This window comes from Salvelinus fontinalis, chromosome 7, assembly GCF_029448725.1.
Source record: "Salvelinus fontinalis isolate EN_2023a chromosome 7, ASM2944872v1, whole genome shotgun sequence".
Classification (NCBI taxonomy): Eukaryota; Metazoa; Chordata; class Actinopteri; order Salmoniformes; family Salmonidae; genus Salvelinus; species Salvelinus fontinalis.
The window spans coordinates 61,664,204-61,690,159 of NC_074671.1; the positions used below are offsets into that span (position 1 = coordinate 61,664,204).

At 46.7% G+C, this 25,956-nt stretch overlaps 2 protein-coding genes across 2 annotated transcripts in view; one reads left to right on the forward strand and one right to left on the reverse strand.

Moving 5' to 3' along the window:
* The window catches only part of LOC129859958 (potassium voltage-gated channel subfamily H member 3-like), a 38,778-nt gene extending 36,488 nt beyond the window's left edge, over positions 1-2,290 (forward strand). Inside the window, exons 13-15 of the mRNA XM_055930236.1 lie at positions 684-784; positions 1,300-1,352; positions 1,509-2,290. Coding sequence (XP_055786211.1) covers positions 684-784; positions 1,300-1,352; positions 1,509-1,904 — 550 coding nt within the window. The 3' untranslated portion in view covers positions 1,905-2,290. The remainder of the gene's footprint in view (positions 1-683; positions 785-1,299; positions 1,353-1,508) is intronic.
* LOC129859959 (gamma-crystallin S-like) lies at positions 2,038-20,344 on the reverse strand. The gene is made up of 3 exons (XM_055930237.1): positions 20,114-20,344; positions 15,952-16,194; positions 2,038-2,718 (listed from the first exon to the last, which is right to left on the reverse strand). The coding sequence occupies exons 1-3, from the start codon at positions 20,129-20,131 to the stop codon at positions 2,446-2,448; spliced, it is 534 nt and encodes a 177-aa protein (XP_055786212.1). The 5' UTR covers positions 20,132-20,344; the 3' UTR covers positions 2,038-2,445.
* Positions 20,345-25,956: the final 5,612 nt, after the last annotated feature.

Below are 25,956 nucleotides of genomic sequence, written 5' to 3' on the forward strand. Positions count from 1 at the left end.
CTCCGGTTCTATTGACTGTTGACTCCGGTTCTATTGACTGTTGACTCCGGTTCTATTGACTGTTGACTCCGGTTCTATTGACTGTTTACTCCGGTTCTATTGACTGTTGACTCCGGTTCTCGTACCACAGGCTACTGAAGGAGCTTTGAAGACATACTATGGAATCAAAGACAGGAAATATAGGACTTTTTCTGACATTATCTAACAAGGATGCCCAGGCGATTATTTCACAATCTTATTCTAGGCTGTTCTAGATTGTCTCTAACAGTCAGACTGGGGGAGTGTTTCAGATTGATGCCAGGTCACAGAGGGACAATGGCCACTTTGTATACTACCTCATCGCCTGGCTGTAGTGCTACGAGCCTATTTCACACCTTAGCACGGCGCACGTTATGCAGATCCATTCATTTATGTTGTGTTCAGTTCACTGTTTATATCAGGATCAACTGTTCATTGGTGTTCTTCTGCCATCTGGTGGCCATAATACAAACTGATATACATGTCTGTTTCTCTCTCTGTATCTCTCTGTATCTCTCTCTGTATCTCTCTCTCTCTCTCTGTATCTCTCTCTGTATCTCTCTCTCTCTCTCTGTATCTCTCTCTCTCTCTCTCTCTCTCTCTCTCTCTCTCTCTCTCTCTCTCTCTCTCTCTCTCTCTCTCTGTATCTCTCTCTGTATCTCTAGGTTTGTGGATGGCATTGAAACAGACAGTGTTAGTAGTTTGGGCCAGAAGTTTGACTTCAGCGCCAGTGTGACCCAGAACATCCCACACAGCTCTAGTCCAGGTAGGCCGCATTCATAACCTCCTAAACACAATACTGTACAGCATTGCTATGCATAGTGATGTCCGTTGATCTAGATGAACACACACAACTGTTCTGGGATATTTCAATGTGCTGCTAAGTGTGTTTTAGAACTCTTTAGAACTTAATTGCTCTCTTTCCTGCATGAGCTCTCTCTCTCCCACCGCCGATGACATAGACGTCGATTAAGGCAGCCTCCCACATCTCTCTGATTCAGGGGGGTTGGGTTAAATGTGGAAGACACATTTCAGTTGAATGCATTCAGTTGCAACTAACTAGGTTTCCCCCTTTTCTTCTCTCTCTCTCTGTCTCTGTCTCTGTCTCTGCCTCTGCCTCTGTCTCTGTCTCTGTCTCTCTGTCTCTCTGTCTCTCTGTCTCTCTGTCTCTCTCTCTCTCTCTCTCTCTCTCTCTCTCTCTCTCTCTCTCTCTCTCTCTCTCTCTCTCTCTCTCTCTCTCTCTCTCTCTCTCTCTCTCTCTCTCTGTGTGTCTGTCTACAGGAATGCAGGAGGATGTAGAGAGCGTACAGACTATTACTAAACTGACAGAAGAGGTGAGTGACATACAGCAGCACCACTGAGGAATAACTGCCATTCCTAGACTGGATTTTAATGGCAATTCTTAACTTTGCCCTATTCATTCCTCCCCCTCCCCTTCTCCCTGCCCTATGCCCTACTCCCTCCCTGCCCATGTCCTGCCCCCCTCCCAGATGACTAGCCTATCCCTGCAGGTGTCACAGGTCAGCCAGGACCTCCAGGAAATGACACGGGTGCTCAAGCCCCTCCTCCAGCCCCTCCTCCTCCAAGGCTCTTCCCAGTCCGTCCTCTCCTCCCTTATGGCTGCCCTGACTCCGCCCACCAGTGAGACTCTCAGTAGCTCTGCCCCTCCACTTCCCAAAACTCCTTCTAACACCAACTTACTGCTGTTGGAAGATACAGAGATAGACGGGGAAAGGAGACACCTGGATAGCCACTTTCAGACACCTTCCGTGGGTCTGACAACCATCCCCCTGCCCCATCCTCACTCGGCTTCTATAGGGGCAGAGATGACCCCGACTAGCCCTGTTCAGCTCAGCTTCATCGACGAGGAGAGGCCCACTGTCTGAGAGAAAGGATTCACTGGCATGACGAGACTGGCATCATGGCATGGCTGGCATGACACCCCTCATATTACTGCATGAGGCACGTGCCCATGGCTGCCCTGGGTTACTGTTTATTTAATACTAAGATAACATGAAGTAAGTTATTATTACCAAATGTATTTATTCCTAATATGAAATGTTATGAACTGACAAGTTATTGTTATACCATATCTATCACTGGCTATGATCAAATGAAACACATCAAAAATATAAAAGTCTTGTTTTACAGTTTAGGCTCTAGAGTTGGTTTGACGCAGAGTGACTGCAGAGAGGATCTTGTCCATTGGTTGTCGGCTGTATTAGACATTGTCAGACCTACACCAAACACACAATAAAAACACAACTGGTCAGCTGCTTGCCAGTCAGAGTTTTATTTGAGCTCGTGGCCGTGGCTCAGTGTCAGGTCCATCTCTTGGTGTTAAGAATGGTAGTAGATGACTTGATCGAGCATTGGGCAGGAGGGATCGGATTGGTTGGGCGAGAGGGGGACAACTCTAGACCCTGGTTACTCAGTGAGGCGTCTGAAGGACTGGACGTTGGGACACACCGCGCCCCAGTCCGTGGGCTTGCGGTACTCGCCCTTCTCCAGGAGATACTGACGGCCCTTGTAGTTGGGGTGCTCGTAGAAGACCCACCAGCCGCCCAGCACCTTGCAGGAGTGCACCTCGCGCCAGTGGAACTTCTCCAGCACGGAGGGGCAGTCCTCGGTGGCCTCGAACGCCTGGCCTGCCAAGTCTCCCTTCCCGTACAGCTGTAGCTTGTAGGGGATACCGCTAGCCTGGAGGAGGGGGGTAAGGTGGGGGCATCAGTACAGAGGGGAGGGCAGAATAGGTCAAACGGAAGGAAGCAGAGATATAGAAAGACGTCAGACATATTCTGCATCTCATTCTCAGATCTCTACAATTCAAGATGATCAACAGGATTTAAATTACAGAATGTTACACCAGCTGCATGCTCGGTAAGTCTAGTCTATATTACTACTACATTAATACTGAATGTTACACCAGCTGCATGCTGGGTAAGTCTAGTCTATATTACTGCTACATTAATACTGAATGTTACACCAGCTGCATGCTGGGTAAGTCTAGTCTATATTACTACTACATTAATACTGAATGTTACACCAGCTGCATGCTGGGTAAGTCTAGTCTATATTACTGCTACATTAATACTGAATGTTACACCAGCTGCATGCTGGGTAAGTCTAGTCTATATTACTGCTACATTAATACTGAATGTTACACCAGCTGCATGCTGGGTAAGTCTAGTCTATATTACTACTACATTAATACTGAATGTTACACCAGCTGCATGCTGGGTAAGTCTAGTCTATATTACTACTACATTAATACTGAATGTTACACCAGCTGCATGCTGGGTAAGTCTAGTCTATATTACTGCTAAATTAATACTGAATGTTACACCAGCTGCATGCTGGGTAAGTCTAGTCTATATTACTGCTACATTAATACAGAATGTTACACCCGCTGCATGCTGGGTAAGTCTAGTCTATGTTCCTGCTACATTACATTGATATTTCATAACTCCTTGTAACTATCTCTGATTAAGACAAAAACAACTGGAAAATACATACTGTATATTTGTGTATTTCTAGAACAGATACACAGTATTTATGTAACTCTATCAATGTAATGTCTACATGGTCAGTACCATTGACCTAAAATGACACCATAGAAACAGATGGGACAATATCCATATAACAATATCTACATAACAATATCTACATAACAATATCTACATAACAATATATCTATATAACAATGTAAATATTACAATATCTATATAAGAATATCTACAATTCCCCTAAAGTCAAAAAACAGATCAAGTTTGATGCACACTGACTCAGGTGCGAATGGAACTCTATTCGCTGTTTAGTGCACTACTTTAGACCAGGACCCATAGGGCATAGTGCACTACTTTAGACCAGGAACCATAGGGCATAGTGCACTACTTTAGACCAGGACCCATAGGGCATAGTGCATTACTTTAGACCAGGACCATAGGACATAGTGCACTACTTTAGACCAGAACCCATAGGGCATAGTGCACTACTTTAGACCAGGACCCATAGGGCATAGTGCACTACTTTAGACCAGGACCCATAGGACATAGTGCACTACTTTAGACCAGGACCCATAGGGCATAGTGCACTACTTTAGACCAGGGGTTATAGTACACTACTTTAGACCAGAGCCCATAGGGCATAGTGCACTACTCTAGACCAGGGGTCATAGTACACTACTTTAGACCAGGGGGCATAGTGCACTACTTTAGACCAGGGGGCATAGTGCACTACTTTAGACCGGGGGGCATAGTACACTACTTTAGACCAGGGGTCATAGTACACTACTTTAGACCGGGGGGCATAGTACACTACTTTAGACCAGGGGGCATAGTGCACTACTTTAGACCAGGGGTCATAGTACACTACTTTAGACCAGGGGTTATAGTACACTACTTTAGACCAGGGGGCATAGTGCACTACTTTAGACCAGGGGGCATAGTACACTACTTTAGACCAGGGGTTATAGTACACTACTTTAGACCAGGGGGCATAGTACACTACTTTAGACCAGGGGGCAAAGTGCACTACTTTAGAACAGGGGGCATAGTACACTACTTTAGACCAGGGGGCATAGTACACTACTTTAGACCAGGGGTTATAGTACACTACTTTAGACCAGAGCCCATAGGGCATAGTGCACTACTTTAGACCAGGGGGCATAGTGCACTACTTTAGACCAGGGGGCATAGTACACTACTTTAGACCAGGGGGCATAGTGCACTACTTTAGACCAGGGGTCATAGTGCACTACTTTAGACCAGGGGGCATAGTACACTACTTTAGACCAGGGGGCATAGTGCACTACTTTAGACCAGGGGTCATAGTGCACTACTTTAGACCAGGACCCATAGTGCACTACTTTAGACCAGGGGGCACAGTCCACTACTTTAGACCAGGGGGCATAGTACACTACTTTAGACCAGGGGTTATAGTACACTACTTTAGACCAGGGGGCATAGTACACTACTTTAGACCAGGGGGCATAGTACACTACTTTAGACCAGGGGTTATAGTACACTACTTTAGACCAGGGGGCATAGTGCACTACTTTAGACCAGGGGGCATAGTGCACTACTTTAGACCAGGGGGCATAGTGCACTACTTTAGACCAGGGGTCATAGTACACTACTTTAGACCAGGGGGCATAGTACACTACTTTAGACCAGGGGTCATAGTACACTACTTTAGACCAGGGGGCATAGTACACTACTTTAGACCAGGGGGCATAGTGCACTACTTTAGACCAGGGGGCATAGTACACTACTTTAGACCAGGGGGAATAGTACACTACTTTAGACCAGGGGGCATAGTGCACTACTTTAGACCAGTGGGCATAGTGCACTACTTTAGACCAGGGGTCATAGTGCACTACTTTAGACCAGGGCCTATAGGGCATAGTACACTACTTTAGAACAGGGGGCATAGGGCATAGTGCACTACTTTAGGCCAGGGGTCATAGTACACTACTTTAGACCAGGGCCCATAGGGCATAGTACACTACTTTAGAACAGGGGGCATAGGGCATAGTGCACTACTTTAGACCAGGGGTCATAGGGCATAGTACACTACTTTAGAACAGGGGGCATAGGGCATAGTGCACTACTTTAGACCAGGGCCCATAGGGCATAGTACACTACTTTAGACCAGGGGTCATAGTACACTACTTTAGACCAGGGGTCATAGTGCACTACTTTAGACCAGGGGGCATAGTACACTACTTTAGACCAGGGGTCATAGTACACTACTTTTGACCAGGGGTCATAGTACACTACTTTAGACCAGGGGGCATAGGGCATAGTGCACTACTTTAGACCAGGGGGCATAGTGCACTACTTTTGACCAGGGGTTATAGTACACTACTTTAGACCAGGGGGCATAGTACACTACTTTAGACCAGGGGTCATAGTACACTACTTTTGACCAGGGGTCATAGTACACTACTTTAGACCAGGGGGCATAGTACACTACTTTAGACCAGGGGGCATAGTACACTACTTTAGACCAGGGGGCATAGTACACTACTTTAGACCAGGGGGCATAGTACACTACTTTAGACCAGGGGGCATAGTGCACTACTTTAGACCAGGGGACATAGTACACTACTTTAGACCAGGGGGCATAGTACACTACTTTAGACCAGGGGGCATAGTACACTACTTTAGACCAGGGGGCATAGTACACTACTTTAGACCAGGGGGCATAGTGCACTACTTTAGACCAGGGGGCATAGTCCACTACTTTAGACCAGGGGCCATAGTGCACTACTTTAGACCAGGGGTTATAGTACACTACTTTAGACCAGGGGTCATAGTACACTACTTTAGACCAGGGGGCATAGTACACTACTTTAGACCAGGGGTCATAGTACACTACTTTAGACCAGGGGTTATAGTACACTACTTTAGACCAGGGGGCATAGTGCACTACTTTAGACCAGGGGGCATAGTACACTACTTTAGACCAGGGGGCATAGTACACTACTTTAGACCAGGGGGCATAGTGCACTACTTTAGACCAGTGGGCATAGTGCACTACTTTAGACCAGGGGTCATAGTGCACTACTTTAGACCAGGGCCCATAGGACATAGTGCACTACTTTAGACCAGGGGGCATAGTACACTACTTTAGACCAGGGGGCATAGTGCACTACTTTAGACCAGGGGGCATAGTGCACTACTTTAGACCAGGGGTCATAGTACACTACTTTAGACCAGGGCCCATAGGGCATAGTACACTACTTTAGAACAGGGGGCATAGGGCATAGTGCACTACTTTAGAACAGGGGGCATAGGGCATAGTGCACTACTTTAGACCAGGGCCCATAGGGCATAGTACACTACTTTAGACCAGGGGTCATAGTACACTACTTTAGACCAGGGGTCATAGTGCACTACTTTAGACCAGGGGGCATAGTGCACTACTTTAGACCAGGGGGCATAGTACAATACTTTAGACCAGGGCCCATAGGGCATAGTGCACTACTTTAGACCAGGGCCCATAGGGCATAGTACACTACTTTAGACCAGGGGTCATAGTACACTACTTTAGACCAGGGGGCATAGTCCACTACTTTAGACCAGAGGGCATAGTACACTACTTTAGACCAGGGGGCATAGTACACTACTTTAGACCAGGGGGCATAGTACACTACTTTAGACCAGGGGGCATAGTACACTACTTCAGACCAGGGGGCATAGTACACTACTTTAGACCAGGGGTCATAGTACACTACTTTAGACCAGGGGGCATAGTACACTACTTTAGACCAGGGGGCATAGTACACTACTTTAGACCAGGGGTTATGGTGCACTACTTTAGACCAGGGGGCATAGTGCACTACTTTAGACCAGGGAACATAGTGCACTACTTTAGACCCAGGGGCATAGTGCACTACTTTAGACCCAGGGGCATAGTACACTACTTTAGACCAGGGGGCATAGTACACTACTTTAGACCCAGGGGCATAGTACACTACTTTAGACCCAGGGGCATAGTACACTACTTTAGACCCAGGGGCATAGTACACTACTTTAGACCAGGGGGCATAGTACACTACTTTAGACCAGGGGTTATAGTACACTACTTTAGACCAGGGGGCATAGTACACTACTTTAGACCCAGGGGCATAGTACACTACTTTAGACCAGGGCCCATAGGGCATAGTGCACTACTTTAGACCAGGGGGCATAGTGCACTACTTTAGACCAGGGGGCACAGTACACTACTTTAGACCAGGGGTCATAGTGCACTACTTTAGACCAGGGGGCATAGTGCACTACTTTAGACCAGGGGTCATAGTACACTACTTTAGACCAGGGGTCATAGTACACTACTTTAGACCAGGGGGCATAGTACACTACTTTAGACCAGGGGACATAGTACACTACTTTAGACCAGGGGGCATAGTGCACTACTTTAGACCAGGGGACATAGTACACTACTTTAGACCAGGGGGCATAGTACACTACTTTAGACCAGGGGGCATAGTACACTACTTTAGACCAGCGGGCATAGTACACTACTTTAGACCAGGGGGCATAGGGCATAGTGCACTACTTTAGACCAGGGGTCATAGGGCATAGTACACTACTTTAGAACAGGGGGCATAGGGCATAGTGCACTACTTTAGACCAGGGCCCATAGGGCATAGTACACTACTTTAGACCAGGGCCCATAGTACACTACTTTAGACCAGGGGGCATAGTGCACTACTTTAGACCAGGGGGCATAGTGCACTACTTTAGACCAGGGGGCATAATACACTACTTTAGACCAGGGGGCATAGTGCACTACTTTAGACCAGGGGGCATAGTACACTACTTTAGACCAGGGGTCATAGTACACTACTTTAGACCAGGGGTCATAGTACACTACTTTAGACCAGGGGGCATAGTACACTACTTTAGACCAGGGGGCATAGTACACTACTTTAGACCAGGGGGCATAGTACACTACTTTAGACCAGGGGGCATAGTCCACTACTTTAGACCAGGGGGCATAGTACACTACTTTAGACCAGGGGTCATAGTACACTACTTTAGACCAGGGGGCATAGTGCACTACTTTAGACCAGGGGGCATAGTACACTACTTCAGACCAGGGGGCATAGTACACTACTTTAGACCAGGGGTCATAGTACACTACTTTAGACCAGGGGGCATAGTACACTACTTTAGACCAGGGGGCATATTACACTACTTTAGACCAGGGGTTATAGTGCACTACTTTAGACCAGGGGGCATAGTGCACTACTTTAGACCAGGGGGCATAGTGCACTACTTTAGACCAGGGGTTATAGTACACTACTTTAGACCCAGGGGCATAGTACACTACTTTAGACCAGGGGGCATAGTGCACTACTTTAGACCAGGGGCATAGTACACTACTTTAGACCCAGGGGCATAGTGCACTACTTTAGACCAGGGGGCATAGTACACTACTTTAGACCAGGGGGCATAGTGCACTACTTTAGACCAGGGGGCATAGTGCACTACTTTAGACCCAGGGGCATAGTACACTACTTTAGACCAGGGGGCATAGTACACTACTTTAGACCCAGGGGCATAGTACACTACTTTAGACCCAGGGGCATAGTACACTACTTTAGACCAGGGGGCATAGTACACTACTTTAGACCAGGGGTTATAGTACACTACTTTAGACCAGGGGGCATAGTACACTACTTTAGACCCAGGGGCATAGTACACTACTTTAGACCCAGGGGCATAGTACACTACTTTAGACCAGGGCCCATAGGGCATAGTGCACTACTTTAGACCAGGGGGCATAGTGCACTACTTTAGACCAGGGCCCATAGGGCATAGTGCACTACTTTAGACCAGGGCCCATAGGGCATAGTGCACTACTTTAGACCAGGACCCATAGTGCACTACTTTAGACCAGGGGTCATAGTACACTACTTTAGACCAGGGGGCATAGTGCACTACTTTAGACCAGGGGGCATAGTACACTACTTTAGAACAGGGGGCATAGTACACTACTTTAGACCAGGGGACATAGTACACTACTTTAGACCAGGGGGCATAGTGCACTACTTTAGACCAGGGGACATAGTACACTACTTTAGACCCGGGGGCATAGTGCACTACTTTAGACCAGGGGGCATAGTACACTACTTTAGACCAGGGGGCATAGTACACTACTTTAGACCAGGGGGCATAGTACACTACTTTAGACCAGGGGGCATAGTACACTACTTTAGACCAGGGGGCATAGTACACTACTTTAGACCAGGGGGCATAGTACACTACTTTACACCAGGGGGCATAGTGCACTACTTTAGACCAGGGGGCATAGTACACTACTTTAGACCAGGGGGCATAGTACACTACTTTAGACCAGGGGTTATAGTGCACTACTTTAGACCAGGGGGCATAGTGCACTACTTTAGACCAGGGGGCATAGTGCACTACTTTAGACCAGGGGTTATAGTACACTACTTTAGACCCAGGGGCATAGTACACTACTTTAGACCAGGAGGCATAGTACACTACTTTAGACCCAGGGGCATAGTACACTACTTTAGACCCAGGGGCATAGTGCACTACTTTAGACCAGGGGGCATAGTACACTACTTTAGACCAGGGGGCATAGTGCACTATTTTAGACCCAGGGGCATAGTACACTACTTTAGACCCAGGGGCATAGTACACTACTTTAGACCCAGGGGCATAGTACACTACTTTAGACCAGGGGGCATAGTACACTACTTTAGACCAGGGGTTATAGTACACTACTTTAGACCAGGGGGCATAGTACACTACTTTAGACCCAGGGGCATAGTACACTACTTTAGACCAGGGCCCATAGGGCATAGTGCACTACTTTAGACCAGGGGGCATAGTGCACTACTTTAGACCAGGGGGCACAGTACACTACTTTAGACCAGGGGTCATAGTGCACTACTTTAGACCAGGGGGCATAGTGCACTACTTTAGACCAGGGGTCATAGTACACTACTTTAGACCAGGGGTCATAGTACACTACTTTAGACCAGGGGGCATAGTACACTACTTTAGACCAGGGGACATAGTACACTACTTTAGACCAGGGGGCATAGTGCACTACTTTAGACCAGGGGACATAGTACACTACTTTAGACCAGGGGGCATAGTGCACTACTTTAGACCAGGGGGCATAGTACACTACTTTAGACCAGGGGGCATAGTACACTACTTTAGACCAGGGGGCATAGTACACTACTTTAGACCAGGGGGGCATAGTACACTACTTTAGACCAGGGGGCATAGTACACTACTTTAGACCAGGGGTCATAGTACACTACTTTAGACCAGGGGGCATAGTACACTACTTTAGACCAGGGGGCATAGGGCATAGTGCACTACTTTAGACCAGGGGTCATAGGGCATAGTACACTACTTTAGAACAGGGGGCATAGGGCATAGTGCACTACTTTAGACCAGGGCCCATAGGGCATAGTACACTACTTTAGACCAGGGCCCATAGTACACTACTTTAGACCAGGGGGCATAGTGCACTACTTTAGACCAGGGGGCATAATACACTACTTTAGACCAGGGGGCATAGTGCACTACTTTAGACCAGGGGGAATAGTACACTACTTTAGACCAGGGGGCATAGTACACTACTTTAGACCAGGGGGCATAGTACACTACTTTAGACCAGGGGGCATAGTACACTACTTTAGACCAGGGGGCATAGTACACTACTTTAGACCAGGGGGCATAGTACACTACTTTACACCAGGGGGCATAGTGCACTACTTTAGACCAGGGGGCATAGTACACTACTTTAGACCAGGGGGCATAGTACACTACTTTAGACCAGGGGTTATAGTGCACTACTTTAGACCAGGGGGCATAGTGCACTACTTTAGACCAGGGGGCATAGTGCACTACTTTAGACCAGGGGTTATAGTACACTACTTTAGACCCAGGGGCATGGTACACTACTTTAGACCAGGAGGCATAGTACACTACTTTAGACCCAGGGGCATAGTACACTACTTTAGACCCAGGGGCATAGTGCACTACTTTAGACCAGGGGGCATAGTACACTACTTTAGACCAGGGGGCATAGTGCACTACTTTAGACCCAGGGGCATAGTACACTACTTTAGACCCAGGGGCATAGTACACTACTTTAGACCCAGGGGCATAGTACACTACTTTAGACCAGGGGGCATAGTACACTACTTTAGACCAGGGGTTATAGTACACTACTTTAGACCAGGGGGCATAGTACACTACTTTAGACCCAGGGGCATAGTACACTACTTTAGACCAGGGCCCATAGGGCATAGTGCACTACTTTAGACCAGGGGGCATAGTGCACTACTTTAGACCAGGTGGCACAGTACACTACTTTAGACCAGGGGTCATAGTGCACTACTTTAGACCAGGGGGCATAGTGCACTACTTTAGACCAGGGGTCATAGTACACTACTTTAGACCAGGGGACATAGTACACTACTTTAGACCAGGGGGCATAGTGCACTACTTTAGACCAGGGGGCATAGTACACTACTTTAGACCAGGGGGCATAGTACACTACTTTAGACCAGGGGGCATAGTACACTACTTTAGACCAGGGGGCATAGTACACTACTTTAGACCAGGGGGCATAGGGCATAGGGCACTACCTTAGACCAGGGGTCATAGGGCATAGTACACTACTTTAGAACAGGGGGCATAGGGCATAGTGCACTACTTTAGACCAGGGCCCATAGGGCATAGTACACTACTTTAGACCAGGGCCCATAGTACACTACTTTAGACCAGGGGGCATAGTGCACTACTTTAGACCAGGGGGCATAGTGCACTACTTTAGACCAGGGGGCATAATACACTACTTTAGACCAGGGGGCATAGTGCACTACTTTAGACCAGGGGGCATAGTACACTACTTTAGACCAGGGGTCATAGTACACTACTTTAGACCAGGGGTCATAGTACACTACTTTAGACAAGGGGGCATAGTACACTACTTTAGACCAGGGGGCATAGTACACTACTTTAGACCAGGGGGCATAGTACACTACTTTAGACCAGGGGGCATAGTCCACTACTTTAGACCAGGGGGCATAGTACACTACTTTAGACCAGGGGTCATAGTACACTACTTTAGACCAGGGGGCATAGTGCACTACTTTAGACCAGGGGGCATAGTACACTACTTCAGACCAGGGGGCATAGTACACTACTTTAGACCAGGGGTCATAGTGCACTACTTTAGACCAGGGGGCATAGTACACTACTTTAGACCAGGGGGCATAGTACACTACTTTAGACCAGGGGTTATAGTGCACTACTTTAGACCAGGGGGCATAGTGCACTACTTTAGACCAGGGGGCATAGTGCACTACTTTAGACCAGGGGTTATAGTACACTACTTTAGACCCAGGGGCATAGTACACTACTTTAGACCAGGGGGCATAGTGCACTACTTTAGACCAGGGGCATAGTACACTACTTTAGACCCAGGGCATAGTGCACTACTTTAGACCAGGGGGCATAGTACACTACTTTAGACCAGGGGGCATAGTGCACTACTTTAGACCAGGGGGCATAGTGCACTACTTTAGACCCAGGGGCATAGTACACTACTTTAGACCAGGGGGCATAGTACACTACTTTAGACCCAGGGGCATAGTACACTACTTTAGACCCAGGGGCATAGTACACTACTTTAGACCCAGGGGCATAGTACACTACTTTAGACCAGGGGGCATAGTACACTACTTTAGACCAGGGGTTATAGTACACTACTTTAGACCAGGGGGCATAGTACACTACTTTAGACCCAGGGGCATAGTACACTACTTTAGACCCAGGGGCATAGTACACTACTTTAGACCAGGGCCCATAGGGCATAGTGCACTACTTTAGACCAGGGGGCATAGTGCACTACTTTAGACCAGGGCCCATAGGGCATAGTGCACTACTTTAGACCAGGGCCCATAGGGCATAGTGCACTACTTTAGACCAGGACCCATAGTGCACTACTTTAGACCAGGGGTCATAGTACACTACTTTAGACCAGGGGGCATAGTGCACTACTTTAGACCAGGGGGCATAGTACACTACTTTAGAACAGGGGGCATAGTACACTACTTTAGACCAGGGGACATAGTACACTACTTTAGACCAGGGGGCATAGTGCACTACTTTAGACCAGGGGACATAGTACACTACTTTAGACCCGGGGGCATAGTGCACTACTTTAGACCAGGGGGCATAGTACACTACTTTAGACCAGGGGGCATAGTACACTACTTTAGACCAGGGGGCATAGTACACTACTTTAGACCAGGGGGCATAGTACACTACTTTAGACCAGGGGGCATAGTACACTACTTTAGACCAGGGGGCATAGTACACTACTTTACACCAGGGGGCATAGTGCACTACTTTAGACCAGGGGGCATAGTACACTACTTTAGACCAGGGGGCATAGTACACTACTTTAGACCAGGGGTTATAGTGCACTACTTTAGACCATTGGGCATAGTGCACTACTTTAGACCAGGGGGCATAGTGCACTACTTTAGACCAGGGGTTATAGTACACTACTTTAGACCCAGGGGCATAGTACACTACTTTAGACCAGGGGTCATAGTGCACTACTTTAGACCAGGGGGCATAGTGCACTACTTTAGACCAGAGCCCATAGGGCACAGTACACTACTTTAGACCAGGGGGCATAGTGCACTATTTTAGACCAGGGGGCATAGTACACTACTTTAGACCAGGGGGCATAGTACACTACTTTAGACCAGGGGGCATAGTACACTACTTTAGACCAGGGGGCATAGTGCACTACTTTAGACCAGGGGGCATAGTACACTACTTTAGACCAGGGGTCATAGTGCACTACTTTAGACCAGGGGGCATAGTACACTACTTTAGACCAGGACCCATAGTGCACTTCTTTAGACCAGTGGTCATAGTGCACTACTTTAGACCAGGACCCATAGTGCACTACTTTAGACCAGGGGGCATAGTGCACTACTTTAGACCAGGGGGCATAGTGCACTACTTTAGACCAGGGGGCATAGTACACTACTTTAGACCAGGGGGCATAGTACACTACTTTAGACCCAGGGGCATAGTACACTACTTTAGACCCAGGGGCATAGTACACTACTTTAGACCCAGGGGCATAGTACACTACTTTAGACCAGGGGGCATAGTACACTACTTTAGACCAGGGGTTATAGTACACTACTTTAGACCAGGGGGCATAGTACACTACTTTAGACCCAGGGGCATAGTACACTACTTTAGACCCAGGGGCATAGTACACTACTTTAGACCAGGGCCCATAGGGCATAGTGCACTACTTTAGACCAGGGGGCATAGTGCACTACTTTAGACCAGGACCCATAGTGCACTACTTTAGACTAGTGGTCATAGTGCACTACTTTAGACCAGGACCCATAGTACACTACTTTAGACCAGGGGTCATAGTGCACTACTTTAGACCAGGGGGCATAGTACACTACTTTAGACCAGGACCCATAGTGCACTACTTTAGACCAGGGGGCATAGTGCACTACTTTAGACCAGGGGGCATAGTACACTACTTTAGACCAGGGGGCATAGTACACTACTTTAGACCAGGGGGCATAGTACACTACTTTAGACCAGGGGGCATAGTGCACTACTTTAGACCAGGGGGCATAGTACACTACTTTAGACCAGGGGGCATAGTGCACTACTTTAGACCAGGGGGCATAGTGCACTACTTTAGACCAGGGCCCATAGTACACTACTTTAGACCAGGGGGCATAGTGCACTACTTTAGACCAGGGGGCATAGTGCACTACTTTAGACCAGGGGGCATAGTGCACTACTTTAGACCAGGGGGCATAGTACACTACTTTAGACCAGGGGGCATAGTACACTACTTTAGACCAGGGGGCATAGTACACTACTTTAGACCAGGGGGCATAGTGCACTACTTTAGACCAGGGGGCATAGTGCACTACTTTAGACCAGGGGGCATAGTGCACTACTTTAGACCAGGACCCATAGTGCACTACTTTAGACCAGGGGGCATAGTACACTACTTTAGACCAGGGGGCATAGTACACTACTTTAGACCAGGGGGCATAATACACTACTTTAGACCAGGACCCATAGTGCACTACTTTAGACCAGGGGGCATAGTGCACTACTTTAGACCAGGGGGCATAGTGCACTACTTTAGACCAGGGGGCATAGTACACTACTTTAGACCAGGGGGCATAGTACACTACTTTAGACCAGGGGGCATAGTGCACTACTTTAGACCAGGGGGCATAGTGCACTACTTTAGACCAGGGGGCATAGTACACTACTTTACACCAGGGCACACAGAAAATACCTTTCTGTCTTCTACACAACTACACCCCCTCTTTACCATAATGGCTCATCCACTTACAAAGTGAACCATCTTGCAGGAGCAGACGTGGTCGTTGAGGCCCATCCAGCGCTGGTAGTCAGGGTACTCTCCCCTGGTCAGTACATACTGGTAGCCGGTGTAGTTGGGCCTCTCGTAGACCACCCAGGCACCACTCTCCACCCTGATGGAGTTACAGCGGCTCAGGTAGGAATGGAAGTCTGTGCAGTCGCTGTCACACTCATAGCGTCGGCCCTGGTAGTTCTTGTCCTCATAGAACACAATCTGGAGAGACAGAATACAATAGACTGTATTCTAATAACAGTTTGACCTCTATTGTTGTCCCCCTGAGCTAAATCTAATGTCCATTTGGAACCATTAAAATACTCTGTTATCCTGACTGGGTACTACTAGTGTTTACTACTGATCACATCACATTTTATTGGTCACGTAGACATATTTTGCATATTACATTACATATAAATTGGGTAAAACAGTATGTAAACATTATTAAAGTGACCAGTGTTCCATGTCTATGTACATAGGGCAGCAGTCTCTAAGGTACAGGGTTGAGTACCGGGTGGTGGCCGGCTAGTAACAGTGACTAAGTTCAGGGCAGGGTACTGAGCGGAGGCCGACTAGTGGTGACTGTTTAACAATCTGATGGCTTGGAGATAAAAGCTGTTAATCAGTCTCTCGGTCCCAGCTTTGATGCACCTGTACTGTCTCCTCCTTCTGGATGGTAGCGGGGTGAATACGCCGTGGCTCGGGTGGCTGAGGTCCTTGATGATCTTCTTGTCCTTCCTGTAACACCGGGTGCTGTAGATGTCCTGGAGGGCAGGCAGCGTGGCCCTGGTGATGCGTTGGGCTGACCGCACCACCACCCTCTGGAGAGCCTATCGGTTGTGGATAGTGCAGTTGCCGTACCAGGCAGTGATACAGCCCGACAGGATGCTCTCGATTGTACATCTGTAAAAGTTTGTGAGGGTCTTAGGTGACAAGCCAAATTTCTTCAGCCTCCTGAGGTTGAAGAGGCACTGTTGCTCCTTCTTCACCACACTGTCTGTGTGGATGGACTATTTCAGTTGTCAGTGATGTGTATGCAGAAAAACTTGAAGATTTTCACCTTCTCAACTGCGGCCCGTCGATGTGGATACGGGGGTGCCCCCTCTGCTGTTTCCTGAAGTCCATGATCAGCTCCTTCTTTTTGTTGAAGTTGAGGGAGAGGTTGTTTTCCTGGCACCACTCAGCCAGGGCCCTCACCTCCTCCCTGTAGGCCGTCTCATTTACATTTACATTTAAGTCATTTAGCAGACGCTCTTATCCAGAGCGACTTACAAATTGGAAAGTTCATACATATTCATCCTGGTCCCCCCGTGGGGAATGAACCCACAACCCTGGCATTGCAAGCGCCACGCTCTACCAACTAAGCCACACGGGACCACGGGACCTCGTCACTATTTGTAATCAGGTCTGCCACTGTTGTGTCGTCTACAAACTTGGTGATTGAGTTGGAGACGTGCGTGGCCACACAGTCATGGGTGAACAGGGAGTACACGAGGGGGCTGAGCATTCACCCCTGTGGGGCCCCAGAGTTGAGGATCAGCATAGTGGAGGTGTTGTTGCCTACCTTCACCACCTGGGGTTGGTCCGTCGGGAAGTCCAGGACCCAGTTGCACAGGGCGGGGTTCGGACCCAAGGCCCTGAGCTTTGTGATGCGCTTGGAGGGTACTATGGTGTTGAATGCTGAGCTGTAGTCGATGAGCAGCATTCTTACATAGGTATTCCTCTTGTCAAGATGGGATAGAGCAGTGTGCAGTGTGATGCCGATTGCCTTGTCTGTGGATCTGTTGGGGTGGTATTGTAGTGGATCTAGGGTGTTGGGTAAGGTGGAGGTGATATGATCCTTGACTAGTCTCTCAAAGCACTTCATGATGACAGAAGTGAGTGCTACGGGGCGATAGTCATTTAGTTCAGTTACCTTCACTTTCTTGGGTACAGTAACTATGGTGGATATCTGGAAGCAAGTGGGGACAGCAAACTGGGAGAGGGAGAGATTGAATATGTCCCTAAACGGACGCATGACTCAACCTTCACCTCCTGAGCATGTTGGGGAGTTGCAGCGATGAGACAAGATCGAAAAAGGGGGTAAAATAATCATCTGTGATTGTCTGGAGTCCCTGTCACATGCGTCTCGTGTCTGAGTTGTTGAATTGTGACTCCACTTTGTCTCGCCTGTTTGATTGCTTTATGGAGGGCATAGCTGGTCTGTTTGTACTCGTCCATGTTCCCAGTCACCTTGCTATGGTTAAATGTGGTGGTTCGCGCTTTCAGTTTTGCATGAATGCTGCCATCTATCCACAGTTTCTGGTTTGGATAAGTTCTAATCGTCACCGTGGGAACAACATCCTCTATACACTTCCTGATGAACCCAGTCACCGTGGGAACAACATCCTCTATACACTTCCTGATGAACCCAGTCACCGTGGGAACAAGATCCTCTATACACTTCCTGATGAACCCAGTCACCGTGGGAACATCCTCTATACACTTCCTGGTGAACCCAGTCACCGTGGGAACAACATCCTCTATACACTTCCTAATGAACCTAGTCACCGTGGGAACAACATCCTCTATACACTTCCTGATGAACCCAGTCACCGTGGGAACATCCTCTATACACTTCCTGATGAACCCAGTCACCGTGGGAACAAGATCCTCTATACACTTCCTAATGAACCTAGTCACCGTGGGAACAACATCCTCTATACACTTCCTGATGAACCCAGTCACCGTGGGAACAACATCCTCTATACACTTCCTAATGTACCTAGTCACCGTGGGAACAACATCCTCTATGCACCTCCTGATGAACTCAGTCACCGTGGGAACAACATCCTCTATACACTTCCTGATGAACCCAGTCACCGTGGGAACAAGATCCTCTATACACTTCCTAATGAACCTAGTCACCGTGGGAACAACATCCTCTATACACTTCCTGATGAACCCAGTCACCGTGGGAACATCCTCTATACACTTCCTGATGAACCCAGTCACCGTGGGAACAACATCCTCTATACACTTCCTAATGAACCCAGTCACCGTGGGAACAACATCCTCTATGCACTTCCTGATGAACTCAGTCACCGTGGGAACAACATCCTCTATGCACCTCCTGATGAACTCAGTCACCGTGGGAACAACATCCTCTATGCACTTCCTGATGAACTCAGTCACCGTGGGAACAACATTCTCTATGCACCTCCTGATGAACTCAGTCACAGTGGGAACAACATTCTCTATGCACCTCCTGATGAACTCAGTCACCGTGGGAACAACATTCTCTATGCACCTCCTGATGAACTCAGTCACCGTGGGAACAACATTCTCTATGCACCTCCTGAAGAACTCAGTCACAGAGTCAGTGTATTCATCAATGTTATTCTCAGAGGCAACCCAGAATATATCCAAGTCCGCATGATCGAAAATAATCTTGATGCATGGATTCCGATTGGTCAGACCAATGTTGAACCGTCCTCAACTACAGTAGTTCTGGTGTTTGTATCAACAGTACCAAACAATGCTACGATCAATGACATTGCCGAAGCTAACATACGGCATAGTATAAGAATAAACTCCCTGCCTACTGCCTGAAGACTATCGTCAATTAAAGAAGACTCATTTCAAATGAGCATTGACTAAGTTGATGCATACTCAATGACTTGGTTATAACAGACAAAGTGCAGAAACAGCTCCCCACACTATCTGACAACATCAAACATAGACTACTGCAGCAACCGCTCCCCACACTTTCTGACAACATCAAACATAGACTACTGCAGCAACCGCTCCCCACACTTTCTGACAACATCAAAACATAGACCACTGCATCAGTCTTTCAGTTTAAAAGTCACCCTTTGAAGCCATCAAATCATAGAATCCCCTTGTAGGTATTAAGTATGTTTTAGACAATGTTTCTATTTTGAGTTCCCCTCCAAATACCTGTGTGTGTGTGTGTGTGTGTGTGTGTGTGTGTGTGTGTGTGTGTGTGTGTGTGTGTGTGTGTGTGTGTGTGTGTGTGTGTGTGTGTGTGTGTGTGTGTGTGTGTGTGTGTGTGTGTGTGTGTGTGTGAGAGAGAGAGAAGCCACTGTGCTCCTTCAGCTAAAGCTGTTATCCTGTCCTCCGGTTGTTCCATACTCACCCTTCCCATCGTTGACATTGTTTTAGTACCACCCAAGTCTCCCTGTGTGAGGTGGCGCTGGATCCCGTAACCCGCTCCCTTTTATACCCGCCGTGCCGGTCCTTTGTTTTATCAAACCGCTACAAATGCTTTGTCATGAAAATGAGATCCAAAAATGTAGTCAGTGATTAGAATGCTGTTCATGTCATTTCCAGAAAAGACAAGTGGGGATTATAGGACATAAAGGACTGAGCTGACTGAACACGCAGGGGGGGGGCTGACCCTGTGAACAGCCTAACTCCCCACCCCACTGAGGTAAACACACAAACAGATACACACACATGCCAATATTATAAACATCAAGACACTCATTAACACACACACACACACACACACACACACACACACCAGAGGACGGGTTCGTGGTAATGACTGGAGCGGTATCAGTGGAATGGTATCAAATACACCAAACACATGGTTTCCAGGTGTTTGATACCATACCATTGACTCCATTCCGGCCATTATTATGAGCCGTCCTCCCCTCAGCAGCCTCCTGTGACACACACATACCGACACACACATTAATAAAAATATCAGTGCCACAACCAAGACCTCTGCCAAAATGTGAGATCCCAGATGAGTTGGATTATTGCGTTCCAGGACATTGAGAGAACAGAACTGCTGACTCAACTCCCTCTGTTCTCTGTATCAAAATACCAACAGAATCAATAGCTGCACTGTTTCATCCAATGTTCAAGCTGGAAAGCAGCTGTCATTCAAGTCAATGACCAATCATTACAGCATTAGGCTACTGCTGGGTTGTGACAGAGCCGTGGCACCCGCCCAATGAGGGGAGGGTTCACATGGCCTCTATGGGCCTGTTTGTTTGTGTGTGGAATGGATGCAATACAACACGACAATACAACACTACAATACAACACTACAATACAACACTACAATACAACACTACAATACAACACTACAATACAATGAGACATATCACTACAATACAACACTACAATACAACACTACAATACAACACTACAATACAACACTACAATACAACACTACAATACAATGAGACATATCACTACAATACAACACTACAATACAACACTACAATACAACACTACAATACAACACTACAATACAACACTACAATACAACACTACAATACAACACTACAATACAACACTACAATACAATGAGACATATCACTACAATACAACACTACAATACAACACTACAATACAACACTACAATACAACACGACAATACAACACGACAATACAATGAGACATATCACTACAATACAACACTACAATACAACACTACAATACAACACGACAATACAACACGACAATACAACACTACAATACAACACTACAATACAACACTACAATACAACACTACAATACAACACTACAATACAATGAGACATATCACTACAATACAACACTACAATACAACACTACAATACAATGAGACATATCACTACAATACAACACTACAATACAACACTACAATACAACACGACAATACAACACTACAATACAACACTACAATACAACACTACAATACAACACTACAATACAATGAGACATATCACTACAATACAATGAGACATATCACTACAATACTACAATACAATGAGACATATCAATACAATGCTACACCACAATACAATGCTACACCACAATACAATGCTACACCACAATACAATGAGACATATCAATACAATGAGACATATCAATACAATAATACATATCAATACAATACTACAATAAGACATATCAATACAATACTACAATACAATAAGACATATCAATACAATACTACAATAAGACATATCAATACAATACTACAATACAATAAGACATAAAAATACAATACTACAATACAATAAGACATAAAAATACAATACTACAATACAATAAGACATAAAAATACAATACTACAATACAACAGTACAATACAATAGTACAGTACAATAAGACATATCAATACAATACAATAAGACATTTCAATACAATAGAATACTACAATACAATACAACAAGACAATACAATATAATACAATACTTTTCGTTCCAAGATGGCTTAGCAGTTCAGACGTCATTTTTGTCCTCGTACTGTCTTGTCCTGTATATATATATTTACATATATATTTACACCTTCTTCGCATATCTTTTATTATCCAAGAACTCAACTACAAAAGCTTTCCTGCAACCCGCCTCACCAATTACAAAAAAAAAAAGTATTATTTACCTCAAATCTGAAAATCCACAGTGGAAGCTAACCAGGGGCTAATCAGAAGTTAGCCAGAAAGCTAACCAGAAGCTAGCCGAAAGCTAATCTGAAGCTGCCCAGAAGTTAGCCGGTTTGCTGGCTAGCGTTGGTGTTTCAGCTGCCCACGTTTTGTGGTCATCGGCTATTCCTTTAGCTCGATAATCTACCGGCACTTTTGTGCAACGCGACTCGGACCGGAGCATACCGGGCCTTTTTTTCTCTCAGTTTCCCCGGATTTCAGCCGCAGGCTCTGGACATTTGCACCTTGATTTCGCAGCTAGTTAGCTGCAAACCGTGTGACTATTGGCTTACGTCAATCCCGGAGCAAACTTAAATTATTCCGGAGCTAGCCAGCTGAGGAGTTCCATCAGCCATTCCTGGGCTACAGTCACCTATCCGGACCCAGTTTTTTTTTGCTGCAGATACGGAGCCCCACCGGGCCTTCACGATTGACTGCCGACGTTATCTGCCCGAGGGAGTTATCCAACTGGCACCTCCGTCGCGACGTTACCTGAACGCTCATCTGGGGCCCGCTAATCGTTAGCTGTCTTATCGGCTGCTATCTGAATAAGTATATCGGACAATTTTTTTTCTTGGGTAACTATATCTATTTTGCCAATTGGATTGATCCCCTCTACAAGACACGGAACCCCACTAATCTACCGACGGAAACGCACGAGGTGTCTAAAAATAGACCTCCATCCTATGCTATCTTGCTACCGATAGCCATCTACCCGGCCAGCTGTCTGGATCGCCGTGACCCCAACCAACCTCTACTCACTGAACCCTTATTGATCACTCGATTAAGCATGCCTCTCCTTAATGTAAATATGCCTTGTCCATTGCTGTTCTGGTCAGTGTTTATTGGCTTATTTCACTGTAGGGCCTCTAGCCCTGCTCACTATACCATATCCAACCTTTCAGTTCCACCACCCACATATGCGATGACATCACCTGGTTTCAATGATGTTTCTAGAGACAATATCTCTCATCATCACTCAATACCTAGGTTTACCTCCACTGTATTCACATCCTACCATACCTTTGTCTGTACATTATTCCTTGAAGCTATTTTATCGCCCCCAGAAACGTCCTTTTACTCTCTGTTCTAGACGTTCTAGACGACCAATTCTCATAGCTTTTAGCCGTACCCTTATCCTACTCCTCCTCTGTTCCTCTGGTGATGTAGAGGTGAATCCAGGCCCTGCAGTACCTAGCTCCACTCCTATTCCCCATGCGCTCTCTTTTGATGACTTCTGTAACCGTAACAGCCTTGGTTTCATGCATGTTAACATTAGAAGCCTCCTCCCTAAGTTTGTTTTGTTCACTGCTTTAGCACACTCTGCCAACACGGATGTTTTAGCCGTGTCTGAATCCTGGCTTAGAAAGACCACCAAAAATTCTGACATTTTCATCCCCAACTACAAGATTTTCAGACAAGATAGAACGGCCAAAGGGAGCGGTGTTGCAATCTACTGCAAAGATTGCCTGCAGAGTTCTGTTTTACTATCCAGGTCTGTTCCCAAACAATTTGAACTTCTACTTTTAAAAATACACCTCTCTAAAAACAAGTCTCTCACCGTTGCCGCCTGCTATAGACCACCCTCTGCCCCCAGCTGTGCTCTGGATACCATATGTGAACTGATTGCCCCCCATCTATCTTCAGAGCTCGTGCTGCTTGGCGACCTAAATTGGAACATGCTTAACACCCCAGCCATCCTACAATCTAAGCTTGATGCCCCAATCTCACACAAATTATCAATGAACCTACCAGGTACCACCCCAATTCCGTAAACACGGGCACCCTCATAGATATCATCCTAACCAACTTGCCCTCCAAATACACCTCTGCTGTTATCAACCAAGATCTCAGCGATCACTGCCTCATTGCCTGCATCCGTAATGGGTCAGCGGTCAAACGACCTCCACTCATCACTGTCAAACGCTCCCTGAAACACTTCAGCGAGCAGGCCTTTCTGATCGACCTGGCCGAGGTATCCTGGAAGGATATTGATCTCATCCCGTCAGTAGAGGATGCCTGGATATTTTTTTTAAATGCCTTCCTCACCATCTTGAATAAGCATGCCCCATTCAAGAAATTTAGAACCAGGAACAGATATAGCCCTTGGTTCTCCCCTGACCTGACTGCCCTTAACCAACAGAAAAACATCCTATGGCGTTCTGCATTAGCATCGAACAGCCCCTGTGATATGCAACTTTTCAGGGAAGCTTGAAACTAATATACACAGGCAGTTAGAAAAGCTAAGGCTAGCTTTTTCAAGCAGAAATTTGCTTCCTGCAACACAAATTCAAAAAAGTTCTGGGACACTGTAAAGTCCATGGAGAATAAGAACACCTCCTCCCAGCTTCCAACTGCACTGAAGATAGGAAACACTGTCACCACCGACAAATCCACTATAATTGAGAATTTCAATAAGCATTTTTCTACGGCTGGCCATGCTTTACACCTGGCTACCCCTACCCCGGTCAACAGCACTGCCCTCCCCTCTGCTACTCGCCCAAGCCTTCCCCATTTCTCTTTCTCCCAAATACAGTCAGCTGATGTTCTGAAAGAGCTGCAAAATCTGGACCCTTACAAATCAGCCGGGCTAGATAATCTGGACCCTTTCTTTCTAAAACTATCTGCTGAAATTGTTGCCACCCCTATTACTAGCCTTTTCAACCTCTCTTTCGTGTCGTCTGAGATTCCCAAAGATTGGAAAGCAGCTGTGGTTATCCCCCTCTTCAAAGGGGGGGGACACTCTAGACCCAAACTGCTACAGACCTATATCTATCTACCCTGCCTTTCTAAGGTCTTCGAAAGCCAAGTCAACAAACAGATTACCGACCATTTCGAATCCCATCATACCTTCTCCGCTATGCAATCTGGTTTCAGAGCTGGTCATGGGTGCACCTCAGCCACGCTCAAGGTCATAAACGATATCTTAACCGCCATCGATAGGAAACAATACTGTGCAGCCGTATTCATTGACCTGGCCAAGGCTTTCGACTCTGTCAATCACCACATCCTCATCGGCAGACTCGACAGCCTTGGTTTCTCTAATGATTGCCTCGCCTGGTTCACCAACTACTTCTCTGATCGAGTTCAGTGTGTCAAATCGGAGGGTCTGTTGTCCGGGCCTCTGGCAGTCTCTATGGGGGTGCCACAGGGTTCAATTCTTGGACCGACTCTCTTCTCTGTATACATCAATGATGTCGCTCTTGCTGCTGGTGATTCTCTGATCCATCTCTACGCAGACGACACTATTCTGTATACTTCTGGCCCTTCTTTTGACACTGTGTTAACAAACCTCCAGGCGAGCTTCAATGCCATACAACTCTCCTTCCGTGGCCTCCATTTGCTCTTAAATATAAGTAAAACTAAATGCATGCTCTTCAACCAATCGCTGCCTGCACCTGCCCGCCTGTCCAACATCACTACTCTGGATGGCTCTGACTTAGAATATGTGGACAGCTACAAATACCTAGGTGTCTGGTTAGACTGTAAACTCTCCTTCCAGACTCACATCAAACATCTCCAATCCAAAGTTAAATCTAGAATTGGCTTCCTATTCC

Excerpts from the sequence above, each read along its gene's own strand:
- LOC129859959 (XM_055930237.1), bottom strand. Across the intron at positions 2,719-15,951 it reads CCTGCAAGATGGTTCACTTT|GCTAGCGGTATCCCCTACAA; the intron begins GTAAGTGGATGA and ends CCCCTCCTCCAG.